The following is a 22,462-nucleotide window of genomic DNA, read 5'->3' as shown; positions in this document are numbered from 1 at the left end:
ATTTCAGCCATCAGACTATATTAAAGAATCCCCCTATAGTGGAGGACGGCCACGATTAAGCAATGATGAAGGGCGTTCTCGATTAAAGCATGCGAAGATTCAGCAGAAAATGATAATGATGTCAATCTTCTTGCTCATGCAACTGGTATCGCTGCCAAGAAATCGTGCTTGAAGCCCGTGGAGGAAGCAACAACGAAATCAGAGCTTGTACCATTAACTCCAGAAGAAGCTTTAGATTTTTTGATGGAGAATGGCTTCACCAAAAAACAGTACGTGAGCATTAGACTGGAAAGTAAAAAGAGAAATTTTGATATTTACCCAAGCTACAAGCAAATTATCGATGCAAAAGATAAATGCAGACCTAAAGGTCTATATACTACAGAATCTGTCGCGTCTGTCTCATTACAGAACTTGTTAAACCACACAGCCGAGCGTAGATATTTCCGGTTTGACATTGATTGCCAGTTATGGAATTGACTGTTCAACTAGGCAAAGCCTTTACAAGGAAAATTTTGAACTGGAAGCTACAGACACATTCGATCAGTCTCTGTTTGTGACAACACTAATTCCGCTTAAGTTAGTGGATTCGATAGGTCGAGTTATTTGGATAAATCGGTCTCCGCAGTCTGTTCGATTTTGCAGGCCTCTAAAAATTGAATTCATAAAAGAAACACAAAGTCATATCAGAGCAGAGAAAAAACGACTGGACTCGGAAAATGAAAGTTAAGTGCCGTTTGGTTTCACAGATGAGAACAACAGCGTTTTCCCTATAAATTTTGAACTGAAAGTACATTAATTGATTAATTGATCTTAATACTTTGACAGAAACCAATTCGACCCAGTCTTGCCCAATCTGTGGAGCGAAGCCCCTGGAATTCATGAATGTCGCTGATGTTCAATCGGACAAATTTACGCCGAAAAACTCCCATGTGCTCGAGTATGGAGTAAGTCCTCTATATGCGTGGATTCGTTTGTTCAAATTTGTTTTAAAAGTGTCATTTTGAATTGGTATTGACAAGTGGCAAGTACGTGGCCCTCAAGACAAAGAAAAAGTAGCTGCCCTGAAAAAAGAAATACAGCACATATTATGGGAGGAGCTTGGGCTCCATGTCGATAAGCCCAAAGCAAACGGAAGCGGCAGTACAAACGACGGGAACACAGCGAGGAGAGCATTTTTGCATACCGACAAATTTGCGAATGCACTTGGGTTCAACCAGGAGATTTTGAAAAATGTGTATTTTATTTTAATAGCAATTTCAAGCAACTTTGAAATAGATGCTTCAAAATTTAAAAGTTTCTGCGCAAAACTGCATTTTTATATATAGGAAAATATCCCTAGTACCCAATGTCAGCTACTGTACATAAAGTACTAGCTCATGGGGCCCAGATCGTTGCCGCATCGTCCCTTCCACTTGGCTGCCTAGGCGAAAATGCATCCGAAGCTCGGCACAAAATTTATAAAAATGATAAACGTTCGCATGCAAGACAAAATAGTCGCTTAAACACCATGACTGACGGTTTTTGTAGAGCACTTGATTCATCAGATCCGATGGTTTCCAGCATCCACATCAAGCAAAGAGTTCATCAAGAAAAAGATATTGATCTTTTAACACCACCAAATGTCGATTTCCTAAATAGTTATCCTACTACAGATAACGATGATGAAGATGACTTGGATATATTTGAATGTATCGATGCCTATTCCTTTGATTTAGATGTTGAAAATGATTAAAAATTAGTTAAGTAAATATATTAAAATTGTTCAAGATGCATTATTTAGTTTGGAAGTTGAAGATTGGTAGGGCGGGAGGAGATAGAGGGGATATTTACTAAAGTTATTTTATATATATTAAAATTTATTGGATATATTGGACCAATTTTCATGGATATTTTGTTAATTTTTGTCCCAGGGTGCATTGGTTTCTATGGGGCGGAAAGGAATGCGTGGCCCGATCGGCACAAAATTTTGTCAAGACTTTGCATATATAATAACTATATATTGTGCCAAGTTTCAAGTCTGTAGCTTCATTTTCATTCTAGTTTATGCAAGATTATTGGGCATTGGGACCAGTGTGCATTGGGACCAGTGTGCATTGGCCACAAACAAAGAAATTGTAAGTTTCATTGAGTGCATACAACTAGGGAGAAATGCTAGCTTTCATGATTATGAATCAAACATTTTGTACGCTGAAAGCACTATATTGGACCCCAGATTGAAAGGGCGAATGTTTAAATCAGAAGACGAAGACGCGTACAAAAAGGCACTAGATGGTTTAAAAAATAAATTGATGCCAATGGGTTTGGCCACTGCTCAGTCTGAATTTGCCGTAAAAGATAATGCCTGCCAAACCAAACACAACCAAGATGATGACGTCTGACATTTCCAAAATGTCTATAAACCCACCAACAGCACTGGCGCAGTCATTAAAGAACTGGATAAATACTTAGCCGAGGAATATATTATGCGAAAAGATGATCCATTGGTTTGGTGGCATCTGCATTTAATAAACCGTATTGAAAAAATGAGCTAAAAAACCGTCTGCAAACCGTCCAGCCTGACAGTGCAGATTGGGCCAGCGAGCCGATTCTTCGACGAAAATTCAAATTTGTCATAGAAAGTAAACCTATTTTAATAATAAAATTTGAATAGTATATACTTTGACGAAAATGAATCAAGAGATTTTAATTGTTGTGATGCATCCCTGAAATTTTGGCAGCCCTTCAAAGTCAGCTGTTTGATTGCATGCGTGCGAAACTTAAAAGCGCGGGAAAGATTTTGTTTACTTGCGAGCGTGCTAAAATGGTTGTGGTTTAAGCAATTTTCACTAAAATTATGGAATATAAAGAAAATAATATTTGTATTAAAGAAGACTTTGTTCATGTTTGATATTGTGTTCTTTGTGTGCGTTTATTGGTGTTGTCCAAAAGTAGAAAAAAGCTAATCTGCTAGCCCGTCTGTTGTGGATTATAACAAATTTTGTGCCATCTTGTGCCAAAAATATACTATGTGTCATTAAAGTGCAAAGTGTATATAAACTAATTTTATTAAGTTTTTTTGCTTCGGCCAAAGAGCTAGTGGGATGGCTCGGAGGACGCCTAGCTGAAGGCTACCGAACGGGTCGCAGGTTGCGGATAGCGAGCGCCCTGGTTCTCCAGGGTAGCTACGAATAAGCGTGGAAGTTGGACACGACCCGGCTACCACCACGCCCCCAGCACTAAGCGTAAATAAGTAGCCCCGGACAGTCAGCGGGTATCTGCGCCGTAGCAGTACCGACGTCGCGCTTGTGCTGCCGCCTCCGACAAATAGCTCACACATACCCCCTTCCCACACTCTTTGAACCTACCTCTTCCCTACCCACACAACTCATCTCACCCCGGGCTGGACTAAGGTGTCACTCGGACCGTGCCGAGAGTCAATCTGGCTTGGAGCCCGAGGCATTAAAAAACTCAGTCTTAAACGGTGAGCTCAGACAAGTGGCGATCGCCTGTTCTAATTCAGCCTTACCCGGGTACAGCGGATCTCTGCCCGGGTGGACCTGTCCCTTCTCCGCAGCTCGTGGGATTTAACATGGAGAACTCAATTACTAACAACAAAAAAGACAGCACCAAAAAAGAGCCCGACACTCTCAAAAAGTCGGAAGTCGTAACCAACGACGACAAGAAGAGCAAGATCACGGCTCCGATTACCGTTGTTCATGTGACGTCCCTGCCAAGGCCAGCGAACAACGCAGCCGGCTAAGCCCAACTTGCCATAGCGACAACCCCAAGCCTTTCATCAGCGTAGGTGTTGCTAACCAGCTACTCCAACCTGAGGGGAGCGCCAAAGCTGATCTCGTGGTGAGTACCAGGGCAAAGGAGTTCAAGAGGATACCACCTAACCAGGCAGGACCTCTTGAACGAAAGAAAGCTTTTCGGATCCTCAAACGGCTGGCCACCAACCCGATACGTGAGGATCAAACGTCAGAATTGGATTACCTAAAAATCCAAGAGGACATAGCCTGGGCAAAGGCGGTTATCCCAGACTTTGACATCGCTATGACCACCAGCAACAGCAACAAGCGAGAGAGGTCGATGGAGACAGCTCAACCAGCGAGCAAGAATGCCAGAGTAACCAACCGCGGCACATGGTCGAGATCCTTTGCTGAAGTAGTAAAGGATCGGAAGATCATCGGCGTCATCGACTAGAGCGATGAAGGCGGAAGGATCCCAAGGAACCAATGGGGTCTGGTTAGACGGGCCCTTGCATCAGTGGCCTTAAAAGTGCTAGACGAGAACGCAGGTCCGCCACCCGATTGCACAGATGCAGGGTGGTACCAGGGCAACGTTAAGTTGATCGCCTGTGAAGACGAGAGATCGGCAGCACTTTACAAGGCTGCCAAGTTGGCAGTTTGCGAGGCCGCAAAAATCCCGTCTCGACCGAGAGCGAGGGTGTGGCTGCCGTCGGAGCCCTCGGAACCAGGGGCTATACTCAGCCTGCTGACCAGGTTCAACCCGATGCTTCCGACAGACGGTTGGAAGGTGGTCAAGGTGGAAAAAACCGAGCGCGTCACTATGAAATTGGTAATCCAGGCCTGCTTGGAACCCCTCGCAGCCCAACAAAACCGGGTGAACTACGGGTTCGATAAGGTGCAACTTCGCATCTACGACACAGACAAACTAGCGGCAGACAACCTGGCTGCCTGTGCGTCGTACGAACCCCCGAGCGACGACGAAATGGAGTTCGAGGAGGCCACCCTTACTGGCTACGTGTCAACCGACTCGGAGCTGACAGAAAGCCTGAAGCAGCTATGCAGGCAGGACACGACCCGACCCGACCAGGGCGTACTGTTCTACAGGACATAGCGGAGGAAGCGAGGCGTACCCAGCCCGACCACGGTCCTAAAGATGGTGCAGTTCCTGCAGATTAACCTGCACCACAGCAAGGCAGCTTCCGCTGCCCTCCTCATACGCCTGGCAACAGGCAAAATAGACGTAGTCTTTATTCAAGAGCCATGGATTGTTGGTAACAACATCTGTGGCTTATCAACCCCCCTATACAAGCTATTTTACAACAAGGATAAGGGTAAAACCAGAACCTGCATTCTTACGAAGACACACTTTAACGCATTTCTTATTCCACAGTTTAGCGAAGGCGACCTCACCACGGTCAGACTGGAGCTAAACGAAAACACTCATCACACCATAGCATCATTCTATCTGGCTCACGACCACGAAGGGCCATTACCTAGCACCACAACAGAGCAACTCATACTTACACACTCATCTAAGGAACTCATCCTGGGTGGGGACGCTAACTCACACCACACGCAATGGGGAAGCACAAACACTAACGAAAGGGGTGAGTTACTCTACGACTATCTCCTTCAATCAAATCTATTCATTTGCAACAAAGGTAATGACCGAACTTTCATCACTGGAAATAGGAGGGAAGTTTTAGACAGTACACTAATCTGATCCCCTACTTAACCAGCTAGAAGCGTGGAAGGTGGGGATCGAGCACTCATTCTCAGACCACCGATACATAGAATTTTCAATAAGTCTAGACTGTCCTCCCGCCGAGAACATTAATAATCTAAAATTAACCAACTGGGGATACTAGTAAAATCTCCTCAACAGGAACCTACATGCTCCACCGACGCACATACGAAACGGTCAAGAATTAGAAAACCTAGTTAACACCTTTATTGATATCTGCGGTGAGGCCTTAAAAAGGGCTTGCCCAAGCAGAACAGTCCAAGCAAAGCACAAACCCCCATGGTGAAACGCAACCCTGGCGAACCTTAAAAGAGAGTGTAGAACTTACTTAAATAGAGCTCAATACAACAATTGCGAATCTTCCTGGAATTTATGCCATACAAAACTAAGCCTATACAAAAAGGAAATTAGAATATCAAAACGAAGAGCTTGGGTTAACTTCTGCAGTAGCATAGAATCTACTGCGGAAGCAACCAGACTCAGGAGAATTTTAGCAAAATCTCCAGCAACCATTGGCTATCTAAAAACCAATGCTGACAGCTGGACGGAAAACAGTCAGGAAACCCTTGAACTACTGTTAGATACCCACTTCCCTTAAAACACCCAAGTAGTGGAGGAACTCTACATAGAGGAGAACTTAGACGACCAGAGTATAGACAACATCTCGAACCCTGGCCGCATTCAATGGGCTGTTAACTCTTTTAAGCCCTTCAAGTCCCCCGGTCCGGATTGGTTCTTCCCGGCCCAGCTACAACGGACACTAGATATTTCCCTACCCTGGCTGACAGCCATCTTCCACGGCTGCCTTGCTCTAAACCATATTCCAACAAGGTGGCTGGACGTTAAGTTTATTTTTATACCGAAAGCCGGTAAAACCTCCCACACCAACCCAAAGGACTTCCTCCCGATTAGTCTCTCTTCCTTCTTGTTGAAGACCCTGGAAAGGCTAATTGACATCCATATCAGGCTAACCATCAACCAAAGCCTACTCTCTGACGCACAGCACGCGTACCGTATGGGTAGATCAACAGATACCGCCCTCCAGTCTCTTGTATCCAGTATAGAGAGGTTTCCGCCAAAAGGAATACTCTCTGGCAGCGTTTCTAGACATATAAGGCGCCCTTAACAACGTCACCCCAACGGCGATTACTGGTGCTCTGTCTGAACTGGGCATTGAGCGGTCCGTAGTGGGACTCATACACACCATGCTAACCAGCAGAATAGTGTACTCCACTATGGGATCAGCCCACTCGACCAGAAATTTCAGCAGAGGAACCCCACAAGGGGGTGCCCTCTCACCTCTTCTATGGGTTATAGTGGTCAACAAACTGCTATCACTTCTAGAAGAGGCGGGCACTAAAGTGATAGCCTACGCGGATGACGTGGTTATCCTACTGCAGGGCAAATTCCCGCAAACTCTTTGCAATCTAATGGAGACAGCCTTATCTACCCTCTCCAGGTGGACGGCTGTCTGTGGACTGGGAGTTAACCCAGAAAAGACCGAACTAGTTCTCTTTACAAGGAAGTATAAGGTACCAAATATAGTTCTCCCAAAACTACACCAAGCGCAACTAACCCTTAGCAATCAAGCAAAGTACTTAGGTGTCATCCTTGACAAAAAGCACCTCTGGACAGACAACATCCTAGATCGCACACGCAGAGCGGCCATAGCCCTCTTCGCCCCTATGATAGTTTACTGGCTATACACTGCAATAGTCAGGCCCATTCTACTCTACGGAAACATCGTATGGTGGCCTTCCCTAGAAAAGAATTGCAACCTCCGGATCCTTCACAAGATACACAGAAGCGCAGACCCCTACATGGGGGGGGGGGGGGGCTCCGCTCCACCGTCACTGAAGCACTAAACACAATTCTCGACCTCCAACCCCTGGACCTACTTGCCAAAAGCTGGGCATCTGCAACAGCGCTGAGGCTCCGCGAAGCAGCGGCATGGACAACAGGCTCTACGGGTCACTCCAGTATCTTAACAAAACATACATCCTTACCACATAGTACAGACTACGTTCCACCCATAGTCAACTTCGAAAGAAGATACAAGATCTTCTTACCCACCCGTACAGACTGGGACAACCTCCCACACCAATTCGAAAACATCGTCAACATATACACAGACGGCTCCAAGCTTAACTCCCAAACAGGTGGGGGATTCTTCTCTCCCGAACTAGACATAAAAGTCTCATTCCGCCTACCAGACCACTGTAGTGTTTTCCAAGCGAAAGTTATGGCAATTCAGGAAGCCATGACCCACCTGGACACTTCAGTTCATCATGACATAGATAGTTTCATAGACATGGATATTTTAACGAACTCAAAAACAATCTCTGAATGCCGCCAATCTCTTAACGAGATGGCCACTCATCTGAGAATCAACCTCATCTGGGTGCCTGGACACCGCAATATTGAGGGCAACTGCATAGCAGACGAGCTAGCAAGACAGGGGACAACCGCCGACATCTTTCGCGATAAGGACACGGTGGGTATGTCGCAGCTGCAAACAGATAGACGAAGAGGAGAGCATCAAACACCTCCTATGCTTCTGCCCAGCGCATAACCTAAAGCGCTTTCAAACCCTAGGTAGCTACACACTTCCGAACCTTGCGGACATTCAGGGCGTAAGCATCCAAAAACTCTTATGTTTCTTAAGAAGAACAAAATACTTCGCGAAAGCAAATAACCCATGAGCTAGGAAAAAGGATCTAGTCAGAGATCATGTGGTATCACAAGGGGCCCAATGTGGCCTAAGTGTGGGGACTAGTATCTAATCTCCAACCACTCCTACCTAACCTAATCTAAGCTTTTTTGCTACATTTTGCACCGATATGTATAAATCCCACATACTGCAGCTGTGGTTCAGTTCGCCAATGAGCAACTGCTTGATATCTATATACAAAACAAGGAAGAACGCTATAGTCGAGTACCTCGACTATCAGATACCCGTTACTCAGCTGAAGGGACCAAAGGGAAATGGAGATATGCAAGCAGCAAAGCGAGATTGAAATGCGCCACCAATCGGCGGTAGACAGATTTAAGCGTTATGGGCGTTAGAGTGGGCGTGGCTAAGTTTTCTTTTGGGTCAATCGATAGGTATTGACGAGACCAATACAGTTCAGTTCAAATTTTGTATCTAGCATGAAAATTGTGGGCGCCACAGGCTTGGGCGGTTTGTGGGCGTGGCATATTTGCGTAACAAACTTGCGCTGCGCACAAGGCTACGAAATTTAAATCTGAGATCCCAATTCTCTATCATTGATAGTTTCCGAGATATCCACGTTCATATTTACGATTTCTTGAAGTTTGTGGGCGGTTTGTGGGCGTGGCAAACTTTTTTTTTATCAATCGATAGGTATTGATGAGAACAATACATTTCAGTTAAAATTTGTATTCTAGCATCAAAACTGTAGGAGCCACAGTTTTGGGCGGTTTGTGGGCGTTAGAGTCGGCGTGGCACTCTACTGAAACAAACTTGCGCTGCGTAAGAAGCTCAGAAATCTGCACGCCAAATCTCAATAGCCTAGCTCTCATAGTTTCCGAGATCTCAGCGTTCATCCGGACAGACAGACGGACAGAGGGACAGACGAACAGACGGACAGGCGGACATGGCTAGATCGACTCGGCTAGTGATCCTGATCAAGAATATATATACTTTATGGGGTCGGAAACGCTTCCTTCTGCCTGTTACATACTTTCCGACGAATCTAGTATACCCTTTTACTCTACGAGTAACGGGTGTAACAATCGTAGCGTATCTGCCGTTTCCAGTTGGATTTATGATGATCTGAAAGAATTCGACTTAAGCACGGAGAAAAAGGATGAAATCACCACCAAAGAGAGAAGCTTTCACCTTTATATACATTAGAACTTGGCAAAATGTAAGAGAAGTATGGCCAGATTTAAGACAAAGCATACCGAATGGCTTCTGTCCAATATGGCTATAACAGTAAGTTCATTCTTGTCTTCAAATCCAAAGCCTTCAACATCAACACCAGTTGGACGCCCGTCAGAAGAGAAAATTGGCATCCGATTTAGCTGTTAATCAGATCACAACACATCTCTTTTTTCTTTGAAAAAACGAACGAGAAACATACAGCCCTTGTGTTAAAAAATACATTTCTTACTCCGAGTGACCCCAATGAGGCTAGAAACCATTTTTTAATCAGAAAAATGTGTGGGTTTGACTATCTTCATATGTTTGCTCCGTTGTAAATGGAAAATCCATTTCAGTTAAATATGATCTTCAAATGACACTTTTAGATGGAAAGGTTTTAAACATTTTGACTGAAACCAAATCTTGCCAATTGTGTCCGATATGTGGAACGAGTCCAAAAGTCTTAATGGAAAATAATAAAATAGACTCACCAAAATTTAAGCCCAGACATGAAGCATTAAAATATGGCAAAAGTCCTCTACATGGTTGGATTCGATTTTTTGAATTCGTTCTTAAAATTGCATATAGACTGAAACTTACAAAATGGCAAGTGAGAGATGAAAATGAAAAAAAGAAATGGCGAAACAAAAAAAGACGATTCTGAAGGAGATGTGGAATGCTACGGCTTTACATGTGGATAAGCCTAGGCAGAATGGCAATGGAAATACCAATGACGGCAATACAGCAAGGCCGTAGCTACTAGCTGAAATCTTAGGTCTTAGAAGAACGACTGTTAGGAACATTTTTAAATGTAAAATTCTTATTTATAGTAATTTTGAATGCATTCTTATTTTTTACTTATTAATATTAAGGTTAAGTGTTAAAAAAATGAATTACAAACATTTGTTGAATTTAACGAGTGCTAGCATTATTTATTACCGTACAAGTATTAATAAGAGGAAACCTATCTCATGTGGGCGGCTAGGGAAGGCGTGGTCAGATCGGTCTGAAACTTAGATATATTTTTATGTGCACCGACACTATCATATGTTCCAAGTTTGAAGAACCTAGCTTTAAAAGTTTAATTTTCGTCGAAAAAGCGGCTCGCTGGCCCAATGTGCAATGGTACCAATTTCCTCGAACTTTAAATATCGAAATGTTGTGTTAAAGAATTTTTTATAGTACGGTACTTAGTATTGTAGTAAAAAATAAAACCTATTCCTGGTAAAAAATTCATGTTATAAGAAGTTGTAGTTTTTGAGAAAAATTATAAAAACATGCCGCCTTTGCAAAAAGGTGGCAGCTATGAAAAAGAAGAAAACATGTAAGTAAAAGTAAAAAATTTTTGTTTATTATTAATTTAAACTAATAAACGTTGCTAATTTTCAGGGTTAACCATAGGTCAGCAGCACAAGACGCCATATTCTTGCGATTCATTCGCGAAAATATCGACATTGCCAAAGGATTTACTCGGGGCGACCGCGTTCTTGTGACCACTCTTTGGAAGGACCTGTCCAGTGAGTTTAATGCCCATGGACCACCATGTAAAACCGATGACGGGTGGCGCCGGATTTTTTTTGGTCGAATTTTATGAACTTTGGACAAAGAATCCTTTCCATCAAGGGAAAAACATCCCACAATATTTTGCAAACTTTGGTTCTAGAAAGGGCCAGGTCCGAGTCCTTCCCAATTACTCTTTGAAAGGAGCCAACTGCCACGAACGGCAGAACCGTGGCCAGCTGGAACAAGGGCGAGATAGACGATTTTGGGATATGCTCCTCAATCAGGTGTAACACCATCATAAATGTATGTTTATCAAGACGAAAATTGTACCGAAATCTAAAAGTTACAATAATATTTAAAGTTTCAGCGGAAAATGAATCTTTAAATTATCTTAAAATTAAAAAAATTGGAGGAGCTTCTAAGGATTCTCCTCTGCATCCTAGCCTCTCGAAGTTTTTGTCTTCGCAAGTAATCTAGAGCAAGAATTCGTGCAGATGGAATTTTGGTTTGCTTTTATAGCTTTTGACAATTTACAAATGTAAATAAAACAATTCAGCAGCCGCAAGCAGCTGTTTAGGGCCTGGCGGGTATTTCAAATTTGTCATTGATTTCCTTTATTTTGTACAATTCGCGCTTTAAACAAGTATTCTTATCGTAATTTTGCAAAAAAAATCATAAATTAAGTTTAAAATTTTTCAAATGGTCAACATAACTTATGTAACTTATGTTATGTAAACCAACCGTCCCCAAATCCGTCGCCGGTTTCTGTGACACCCCTGACTATATCTTCACAATTGCGTTTATGACTTGTCCCTTCCTTTAAAAATGGTGGGCGCAACAGGTTTGGGCGGTTTGAGGACGTTAGAGTGGGCGTGGCATATTCGCGTAGCAAACTTGCGCTGCGTACAAGGCTACGGAATCTAAGTCTGAAATCCCAATTTAATTTGGTGGCCTGTGTGTAATTCTACTTCATCCTTTTGTGGTATAATGCTAAAACTGGCGATGCTACTAACTTTTCCTTGAGATTATTAAAACATACTAACTCCCTTTATCGAAACGTCAATTCTCTATCCTTCTTAAGTCAGTCATACATCGGCTTTGATATCGTTGAAAAATTCTTTATAAATCTCCTGAAGTAGTAGAATAACCCTATAAGACTTCTAACTAAATGTACCTTGTCCGGGACAGGCAAATTTTGAATTGCTTCTATGCCTTTATTATTTGCCTGAATTCCTTTGCTCGTAATAACAAAACCTAAATACTCTACACTTGATAGTAAAAATTCGCACTTGTCCATCTTTAATTCCAATTTATTCTTTACCAATCTGTTTAATATATATATAATATATATATATATATATATATATATATTATATCTGTAGTGCCCGAGTCCTGAAAGGGGCTTGGACCGAGGGAGAGGCGTCCGTTGTTTAGGCACCATTTGCCGGCTACGTCGTATTCGGATAGTGGGATCTTGATAAGCTTTTCTCCTCTCCAACGTAACGAGAATAGATATTTATAGTGTCATTGCTCTTGACCTACTCCACTTCTCGAGTCAGCACACCCCCCTTGCTTAAGATCAAGCACTTCATGTTTTTGATTTCATTTTACATTTTAACTTTATTGAGTAATATAAATCAGAGTGCGCCGTGGATGGGTAAGATAATGTTGGCTAGTGCATATGAAATGAATTTAATTGTTAATTATTTTTTTAAGCGGAAAGTATCGAATTTACCACCTTTTAAGGTAGCAAATCAGCAAAACGCTGACTATTCACGACTCCAAGGCTGATACTCGCCGCTGAAAAGTTTCTAGTAGTCTATAAAACTGTAGGATACTGCACGAATATTTATACATGAATGATTATAAGAAAGGAACCGTGTTCAGACAAACTTACCCCCTCTTTAAACCCTGGGCGACGAGATCTCGACGCTCCGGAACCTGAGCTTTGGAAAACATTAAATACACGTGCCCCAAAATACGGCTGTTCTCAAATATACCAATTCACTTAAACATAAAATATATGAATATATTATGGCAGAGGCATGAGATTTCTGAAAAGACTAGTGGAGAGACTCGCCTTCTCTAATTGTTCATCATGATTCGCACTTTGCCTACCGATTCAGTTGATTTAAATGTAGTGCAATGCATTTTTGAATGCTTCCAATATTTTTTTAATTTTCACTTGTTCTCCAATTGTACTACTTAAGGATATTGGTCTTTGGTTATGCATAGGTTCACTTTAGCTTTGATTGGCTTGATAAATACATTTATATTGCTTCACTACTTTCTCCGAAGTATATAAGTATTGGTCACTTCGCCTCTGAACTGAGCTCAAAAATATTCAGGAGCATGGGGATCACGGGTACTGCGGCCACAAACACCACAGTATGTCGGACGTCGTCCTTATTGTTGATCCTTTCCACGTTCTTTGATGCCAATGGCGGCGCTGGTTCGACCATAAGTTTTTTTTGAGCTGCGATTTGTGTCCTTCTCAAGGACTGTTGGATATGGTGGCTGGTCCTGGTGGTCCTGGGAAAGTCGCCTTTCCTCAGAGCTGCCGCCTTCCGTGAGCAAGACACCCGAATGGATTCTCCCCCTTTCTCTTATTCTCTAAGGTTTTTATACCAGACTAGAGCTTTTACTTGGCTGCCGGTATGGATCCGATTAACTAGGTGTTCCCACCTAGAATTACTGTTTCTTGATATCTGCTATCTTGGGGGTCAACGGCCGGCTGTTGCATTTTGCCAGCTACCGGAGTATGGTTACCAGTAGATCAATCGTGGCCGTTGTCCTGGCCACGCGACACCGGTAAACTGCCGAACTGCATTTTTCTCTGCTCTTACCAGTCTGAGTCTGGTTAGTCAAATACACCCCTCGTCGTTGGGCGTACGTAACATAATGTTCTTCTATACTCTCATTAGCTATCATAATATCATCCATAATTATAATTACTTTATTATACCCGTTACTCGTAAGTAAAAGGGTATACTAGATTTGTCGGAAAGTATGTAGCAGGCAAAGAAAGCGTTTCCGACCTTGATCAGGACAACTACCTGAGTCAATCTAGCCATGTCCGTCTGTCTGTCCGTCCGGATAAACGCTGAGATCTCGGAAACTATAAGAGCTAGGCTACTGGGATTTGGCATGCAGACTCCTGAGCTTCTTGCGCAGCTCAAGTTTGTTTCAACAGCGTGCCACGCCCACTCTAACCGCCCAAAACTATGGCTCCTACAGTTTTGATGCTAGAATAAAATTTGCCACGCCCACAAACCGCCCACAAACTTCAACAAATCGTAAATTTGAGCGCGGATACCTTAGAAATTACCAAAGATAGAGAATTAAAATTTCACATTAAGATTCCGTAGCCTTGTACGCAGCGCAAGTTTGTTACGCCCAAACCAAGATAAAAAATTTTAACTGAAATGTATTAGTCTTGTCAATACCTATAAATCACGCAAAGTTTGTCAAGCCCACTTTAACGCCCTTAACTTTTAAATCTGTCTATCGCCCATATAACCATATATTGGGATCGCTTTGATGCTTGCATATCTCCGTTTCCCTTTTGTCCCTTTAACTGAGTAACGGGTATATGATAGTCGAGGTACTCGACTATAGCGTTCTTTCTTGTTATATCCGTTACTCGTAGAGTAAAAGGGTATACTAGATTCGTCGGAAAGTATGTAACAGGCAGAACGAAGCGTTTCCGACCCCATAAAGTATATATATTCTTGATCAGGATCACTAGCGGAGTCGATCTAGCCATGTCCGTCTGTCCGTGTGTCCGTCTGTCCGTCTGTCTGTCTGTCCGGATGAACGCTGAGATCTCGGAAACTATAAGTGCTAGGCTATTGAGATTTAGCGTGCAGATTGAGCTGAGCTTCTTACGCAGCGCAAGTTTATTTCATCAGAGTGCCACGCCCACTCTAACGCCGACAAAAAGCCCAAATCTGTAGCTCCTACAGTTTTGATGCTAAAATAAAAATTTTAACTGAAATGTATTGCTCTCGTCAATACCTATCGATTGACTCAAAAAAAGTTTGCCACGCCCACTTTAGTGCCCACAAACCGCCCACAAACTTCAAAAAATCGTAAGTATGAACGTAGATATCTCGGAAACTATCAGGGATAGAGAATTGAATTCTCAGATTTAGATTCCGTAGCCTTGTACGCAGCGCAACTTTTTTACGCGAATATGCCACGCCCACTCTAACGCCCACAAACCGCCCAAGCCTGTGGCGCCCACAATTTATGCTAGATAAAAAATTGTAACTGAAATGTATTGGTCTGGTCAATACCTATCGATTGATCTAAAAAAAAAGTTGCCACTCCCACTGTAACGCCCATAACGCTTAAATCTGTCTACCGCCGGTAGGTGGCGCATTCCAATCTCGCCTTGCTGCTTGCACATCTCCATTTCCCTTTGATCCCTTTATCTGAGTAACGGGTATCTGATAGTCGAGGTACTCGACTATAGAGTTCTTCCTTGTTTTTTCTTATCATAGCATCAAAAATTTTGTTGATAAACCTTTGAAGTACAGCAGGGGCCTTTTTTCAAACCCATTGGCACTCTCAAAAACTCGTATTGACCTAATGGTGTGATGAACGATGTATACTTAACTGACTCCTGATCAACAAATACATGAAAATATCCGCGCTTCAGGTCTAACTTCGAAATATGGTTTCATTAACAAGCCTATCCAACATATCGTCAATTAATGGCAACGGATAGTTGTCGTTGTCATCCAACAATTTATGTAGCTTTTCTTTTTCCAAATCGTCTTAGCGAGCAACTAAAAGATTTGAAATTTTCTAACGACAATTTAATTTTACATTTTACTTTGGGATTTTCTGGTCATGGTTTATTTTTATACTGCCTCGGCCGGGGTACAGATCTCAGTCGGATCCAAGAGTCCTTTACAAGAAAATTTGTAAATCACCGAAACACCGGACTAGTGGGTTCCACTCCACAGGGGAACGGGTAACTTTGAGGGGAGTCTTCACCGGAGGTCCTTATTTGCGTCGATGAAAACGCAGACGACGTTGGTTATGCAGAGTCCAATTCCTGGGCTACGACCTATCGGGCTGGCCGGAGTCTTGTACTTCCCGTCAGAGGCGAAAAATCCACCGTGCTGGACCTTCGGGCGAGGCCAAGTCGGGAAGGATATTTTGTGGGTGTTGGAGTCCTGTATCTCGCGTCGGAGGCGAAAAGTCCACCGGGCTGGACCTTCGGGCGATGCCAAGCCGGGAGGATACTTTACGGGTGTTGGAGTCCTGTATCTCGCGTCAGAGGCGAAAAATCCACCTGGCTGGTAGTGGGAAACTACTGGACCGAACGGGAAGGGGGACCACATTCAGGTTCGGTGGTGCTACGGTAATATCTTACTAGGAGCAGGAATACGACCACTGTGGCGAACGGGAAGGGTGTCAGACCCAAAGCAGCTGTGTGAATGAGGTTAGGTTAGGTTAGATTTAGTACCTGACTACGAAAAGAAAACACACGACCGAGAGGTGCGATTATATATTCTTCACTATTTATTCAATTCATCCACACTCGGGTCTGCTACACCGTTTTGAGCACATGAGAACCTGGTCGTACTAAACTCAGCTGACCCGTTTTATATATATCTTTAAAATCACTTGCGAACCACCGCGTAGAACTTGGTTACCTTAAGCTGTCCGAACACGCGCGATCAGAAGGCCGAGAGCGGTCGCGTCAGGCGTCAAGGCTGCCCTGTTCTGCGATTCTCCACCGGCGGAAAAGCTCGAGGAGCACACGTGGTTTTCGAAGCCTCGCTAAGCTGTGTCCAAATCACACGTTCCGCGATCCCGAGAGAAGAAAAAAAACGTCACGATTGCTATGTGACCGCCTTCCCTTTTCCGCCCATTTCCTGCATTCGGTATTTGTAGTATTTTCCTACTACTTATATTTTAAATGTCTTGGCTAACTATCGGTCGGCGTTGCCACCCCGGGTTCTGAACTTAGATTTAACCTATTTGTTCTTAATATGACTTAATATTTATTGTACTTCACAGTATTTCTCTTATAGCTATTATAATGAAAGTAATAATGATTGTGGCGTATGCGCCTTCTAGGCGGGTTCGTCACACCTCCCCTTTCTTCCCGCGGCGCAATGTAGAGACGCCCGTCTTCCTTGATGGTGACGATGAACTTGTAAGCGCCTGTTCCGACGGCTATTCGCACTCGACGTCCACGACCGATACGGGTAGCCACCTTCCGTTCTATCTGCCTTATGAAGTGCCGATGCATAGGTAGTAGGCATAGGTCATCCTTTGTTTCTGCCAACTGGTCTACCTCCATCGCAGAAATGGATGATGCGCTCGCTTTGGTCGCCGTCTGCGCGTGCATAAGAACCTTGTAGACGGTATGCTCGGGGGACCCAACTCCTGACAGGTCCGTGAGGACTTGCTCTACCACCTCATTCTCCCATTCAGTGAGCGGTTCGCCAGAATGGGATCAACTTCGTCCACATATGACCCTTGTGCGGGTCGATGCGCATGAGCGACACGTGTCCGACGTACCTGCACACCTGGTCCTCGGTCGCATGGTGGTAGAATGTTCTACGTCCGGAAATCGTGGTTGTCCGGGTCTCGAATACCTCGGACCACGGACAGTCCTCCTTCGACTCGGATTGTCGCGACTCGGTGTAGTACGGTTCCCCTGGCCGTCGTCCTTGGGAATGACCTTGCGGTGAGCTGTCTCCAGAGCTTGGGGGTCGACTGAATCAGTCGGAGTCGTGATCGCTGGCGTTATCCTCGTCGTCGTCGAGACGGTACGAGGCTGGTTGGGGTGACGTCGGCTGGTAGTATCGCCGCGACTCACCGGGTCGGTGACTCCACAGACCTCCGCGAAGTCCAGCAAAGTGTGAGTCGCCGGGATCCTGGAAATCGTCGTCGTCCAATCCCGTTGAGCTACCCATGGCTTCACCTTCGGAGGTGAGGAACTCCTCCACCTCTTCTTCTTCATGGCCATCCCCGTAGTTTGCCTCTGGGTAGAAGGCCTCGGTGTCGTTGGAGTCGTCGGATAACACGATTACCTCGCCCATCTGAAATATTAGTCTTGACTTATTGATACAAACCTACCTTTTGAGCTCCCTACCTAACGGTGTAGCTAACAAAGGACCCGTTAATCTTAACCTATTACAAGCATGGATCTTAAAGTTATTCCGCGGTTCCAGGTGCTTACCGTGCCGGATTACTCGGCCCGGCGATGTAGGGTTTAAGTTGCGATATATTGGCGATCCCTCGCCGTCGGTCTCTCGGACGCCGCCGGCGTACCAAGTTTGGAGACGTGAACCTTGCGACGGTATGGGGACCGTCGAGATTGGCGGCGAATCCCTCAGCCGCTTTTGATAAGGGATGTTGTCGCAGCCATACTTGACTCCCGAGCGTTGGTCTCCATTCGCGCCTTCGAAGGTTATAGTGCCTCGCCTGCTCTACAGATGCACGTTGAAGATTCGATCGTACGATGTCAAAGATTCCTTTGAGATGCGACGCCTTGTGTTCAGGACCTGTATGTACGGCCGCCGATAAGTGAGTGAGAAATGCGGGAGTATACCCCGTCGAGTCCGATTCGCTACTTTTGATAGCGAGGGAAATCTCCGGCAACATACTATCCCAAGTACCTTGGTCGTCTTCCGTCAGCTGAGATATCAGCGTCTTCACAGTACGATTGGTCCTCTCGGTGGGATTCTTCTGCGCACAATACGGAGCCGTGTACTGGACTTCCACGCCGAGTTTATAAAAGTAGTCTTTAAGGGCCCGACTTGTGAATTGGGTTCCATTGTCGCACACGAACTTCCGGGGGATGCTCACTCGCCCGAGTATGCGTCCCGAAACGGTTTCTGTACTACAGCAGTGGTGGCTTTCCGGAGTGGGACCAACTCTACCCATTTGAAAAACACTTCGTGGAAAACAAGAAGCATAGAGTTTCCTTGTTTCGAACAGGGCAGTGGACCTATGAAGTCAGCACAAAAAATGTCAAAGGGTTCGCTTACGACGCGGGTAAGCATTTTCCCTGCTGCTATGGTCTGAACGGTCATAAATTTCTGGCACGACTCACAGTGCCGAACATGGTGTTTTGCGTCGCGGTACATGCCGGGTCAGAAATATCTTTTTGACAGGAGGGTAATCGCCTTTCGGACCCCCAAGTGTCCTGCGGTCGGGGTATCATGACACTCGTATAAGACGCGGGATCTATGGGGAGTGAGTACACAGAGTTTCCACGGGAAGTAGTCCTCGCCGTCAGCTCGGTAACCCATCTTCCTGTAGAGCTGGCCGTTCTCTAGCATATAGTCCGCAAACTTCTCAGGCTCGTCGTGTACCTTGTCTTTCATCTTACCGATCCATTCGCAGTGGTCCTTGAGCTCGACAGCGAATTGAAGCACCTCACGGGGCTGTCGCGAAAGTGTATCGGCCACGACGTTCAACTTCCCTCGTCGGTAGCGCACGTTGAATTGGAACTTTTGCAGTTCTAAAGCCCAGCGCGCTATTCGGCCGGAAGGACTCTCAATAGAATTTAACCATTTGAGAGCCAAGTGGTCGGTAATGACTTCGAATCGGTAGCCCTCCAGGTAATACCGCATCTTCCTGATGGCCCAGATGATGGCCAGACACTCTTTCTCCGTCGTCGTATAGTTATGTTCCGCAGGAGTTAGTCGGTAGCCCTACCGGCGGCTACCGTATGCGATGTCGCTCGGCTAGCGTATGCGATGCCTTCTCTTGACCCTCGATGTCCTGAGATAACACCGCTCTCAAGCCGACGTCACTTGCGTCAGTCTGCAAAAAAAAACTTCTGGTCGAAATCCGGACAACCCAACACGGGGGCGGTGGTCAGGCATCTTCTAATCTCTTCCAAGGCGGTTTGCTGGTCCCCAGGTCCATTTCTGACCTTTCTTCAGTAGCTCGGTCACTGGTTGTACGATGGTCGCGAAGCTAGGGACGAACCTCCGATACCATGATGCCATCCCGATCCATTGACGGAGTTCCTTCAGGTTGGTGGGGGTCTTCAACCCATTAATCGCGGACACCTTCTCGGGATCAGTCTGAATCCCTTCGCCGCTGATCACATGACGGAGGTAAAACAGTTTTTGCTTGAAAAAAGTAAACTTCTTTTGATTTATCCTCAAATTGGCCGCCCGCAATCTGCGGAACACTTCGGCGAGGTTAGCGAAGTGTTGTTCCTCCGTAGCGCTAATGACAATAATGTCATCTAAGTAAGCGAAGGCGTCCGGCTCCATCTCCGCCCCGATTACGCTATTCAGATCACGTTGGAACGTGGCAATGGCGAAGTGCAGCCCAAAAAGCATGACCTTCCATTGGTATAGTCCCCGACCTGGAACAGTGAAGGCCGTGTATTGGCGACTATCCCTGGCCATGGGTATTTGCCAATAGCCGTTTTTCAAACCCAAAGTGGAGATGTACCGCGCGTGTCGCAACTTCTCGAGGATGTGATTGATCCTCGGGACCGGCTAGGCGTCGGGCACCGAGTGCGCGTTTAACTGTCAGTAGTCGACGCACATGCTCTAATCGCCAGCTTTTTTCTTCACCAAAACGATTGGCGCGCTGTGTGGGCTCCTAGAAGGCTCGATGGCTCCTGCGCGAAGCAGTTCGTCTACTTGGGTATTGATGATATGTTGATCGCGGGGTTCCTGGAATAATACCTTTTCTTCAATGGTTTATCGCCGCGCATGACGATACGAACAAAGCTAACTCTCGGTCGATGAAGCCTTGTTGCCCCAAGCTCAAAGGTACAATTTGTCGCTCTTCGTCGTGCTCTTCCACTTCCAAGCTTACGGGTATCCCAGGGTCGTTTGTCGTTGCCGTGGCCCGCGTAGTCGTCGGGCTGAGAACCTTTGCTCCCAAGGAGGAGCCGGCAGTCCCCAATTGGACCTTAAACTCGACGGTGCGTACCGCTTCTCCTCGATCGTCCCTCGGTGGTATGAGTACTGGGAGTAACAAAGGATCTCCTACTGCTTGGGCCTCAGGCTGCAAGTCAAGGGTGGCTTGCCCACACCACATGCGCGTTCCTGCCGCTTTGAGGAAATCCATCCCAAGTATCACTCGATCCAACATGGTGGGCATCACCAACATGGGTAAGAGTACTGTTGTGCCCATCACGTCCAGACATGACCGATCGGCCAACGCTATTCTAGTAACCACATCCCGAACCTCCCCTGCGCGGGCGACCAGGTTTGGAAAACTTGCACTGGCGAAACTCCTCGATGCCCCGGTATCAATGGTGGCGTCCACCGATCTCCCTCCGACTTCTATCGCTGCCGTGATGAGCCCACCGTGTACCCTTAACGGGGGGTTTGTTGGGGTCGGGCTGATGCTTTGCTCGTCTCCGCCGCACTCGGGTTCCGGCGGAGACGTCCTCCGTTTCCCGAGACATCCCGGCGGCAGCACTCTATGGTTAACACTTCTACTCAGCCACAATCCCAACAGAAGTCGCGGCGTGGGTTGGGACAGTCTCGACGGAAGTGTCCGTTCCCACCACAGCGGCCGCAGGCCCGCTGCATGTCTACTCGTGAGGTTCCTTGCCCGAGCGTCCGGTGAGTCACGTGTCCTGCCTGTGTAGTACTCTCCGAGTTCCGGAAGGGGTTCGGCGACCGTCGAAGTTGCAATCCCTCGTGGTTCCCGCCCGTCACCCCTTTGGTTCCACATCGAATCGACTCCAGATGTTTGACACTCTCGAACTCGGTAGCCATGTGGGTCAGCTGCTTCAACGTCGCGAATTCACTGTGCTTGTTATACAGCCGATACTCTGGAGCCATGTTTTCGTATGCTCGGTATAACTCTTCCTCTTCTCGGTACCCGGCCTGTTGCATCTTCGTTCTGAGCTCGATCAGGTATGTTTGAAAGGCTCTCCTTACCTCTGCACGTGAGTCCGAATCTCATCCTCTAATCTTTCGCAATATCGAGAAGGTAGGAAGAAATCCAGGAATTCCCTCCGGAAAGTTTCCCAAGAGGCGGACTGCAGATGGCTAGTACGGAACCACCGTGCCGCCGAGCCCTCGAAGATTTCGGACATAGCCCGGGGGATCTCTTCCGGATTTATCCTATATGTCGTCATCTTCTCCTCGAGTGCGGCGATGAGAGTCATCGGATCTGAGCTACCGTCGAACAGCAGGTTCCACTTAGTGACTTTATATTTATTGTACTTCACGGTGTTTCTCTTTAAGCTATTATAACGTTAGTAATAATGATTGTGGCGTACGCGCCTTTTAGGCGGGTTCGTCACATACTCATCCTCCAATATTTTAATAAACTGACAAAGAACCTTGTACTCTTTGTTTCCATCTATTTTATACTGGCATTCATTCTCGTATACATTTATATTTAATAATTCCCTTGCAACTTCGTCATATGTTATATTATCCTTTTTTGTATTTGATGCCTCTTCAATTCCAGAACTTTCATTTTGAATACACTTAAGCCTGTTTCCTTCTTTTTGCTTTTCATTACTAGCATTTTCATCCTTTGCGTAAACATTTTATTATTGCTCAAAACATTTTTCTGCCTTTTCATAACAATCTTCTTGTTCGGAGCAGATCGCCAGCGCCTGGTCATGCGCGC

The 22,462-nt window shown here is 45.5% G+C and overlaps 1 protein-coding gene across 1 annotated transcript in view; it reads left to right on the top strand.

Moving 5' to 3' along the window:
- The window catches only part of LOC119559692, a 46,238-nt gene extending 35,084 nt beyond the window's left edge, over nt 1-11,154 (top strand). The window contains exons 4-6 of the mRNA XM_037872750.1: nt 10,658-10,685; nt 10,751-10,921; nt 11,025-11,154. Of these exons, the coding sequence (XP_037728678.1) occupies nt 10,658-10,685; nt 10,751-10,921; nt 11,025-11,154 (329 nt within the window). The remainder of the gene's footprint in view (nt 1-10,657; nt 10,686-10,750; nt 10,922-11,024) is intronic.
- The last annotated feature ends 11,308 nt before the right edge of the window (nt 11,155-22,462 follow it).

The sequence above is a fragment of the Drosophila subpulchrella genome, unplaced genomic scaffold, assembly GCF_014743375.2.
Source record: "Drosophila subpulchrella strain 33 F10 #4 breed RU33 unplaced genomic scaffold, RU_Dsub_v1.1 Primary Assembly Seq31, whole genome shotgun sequence".
Classification (NCBI taxonomy): domain Eukaryota; kingdom Metazoa; phylum Arthropoda; class Insecta; order Diptera; family Drosophilidae; genus Drosophila; species Drosophila subpulchrella.
This window is presented reverse-complemented; position numbering and strand designations above follow the sequence as displayed.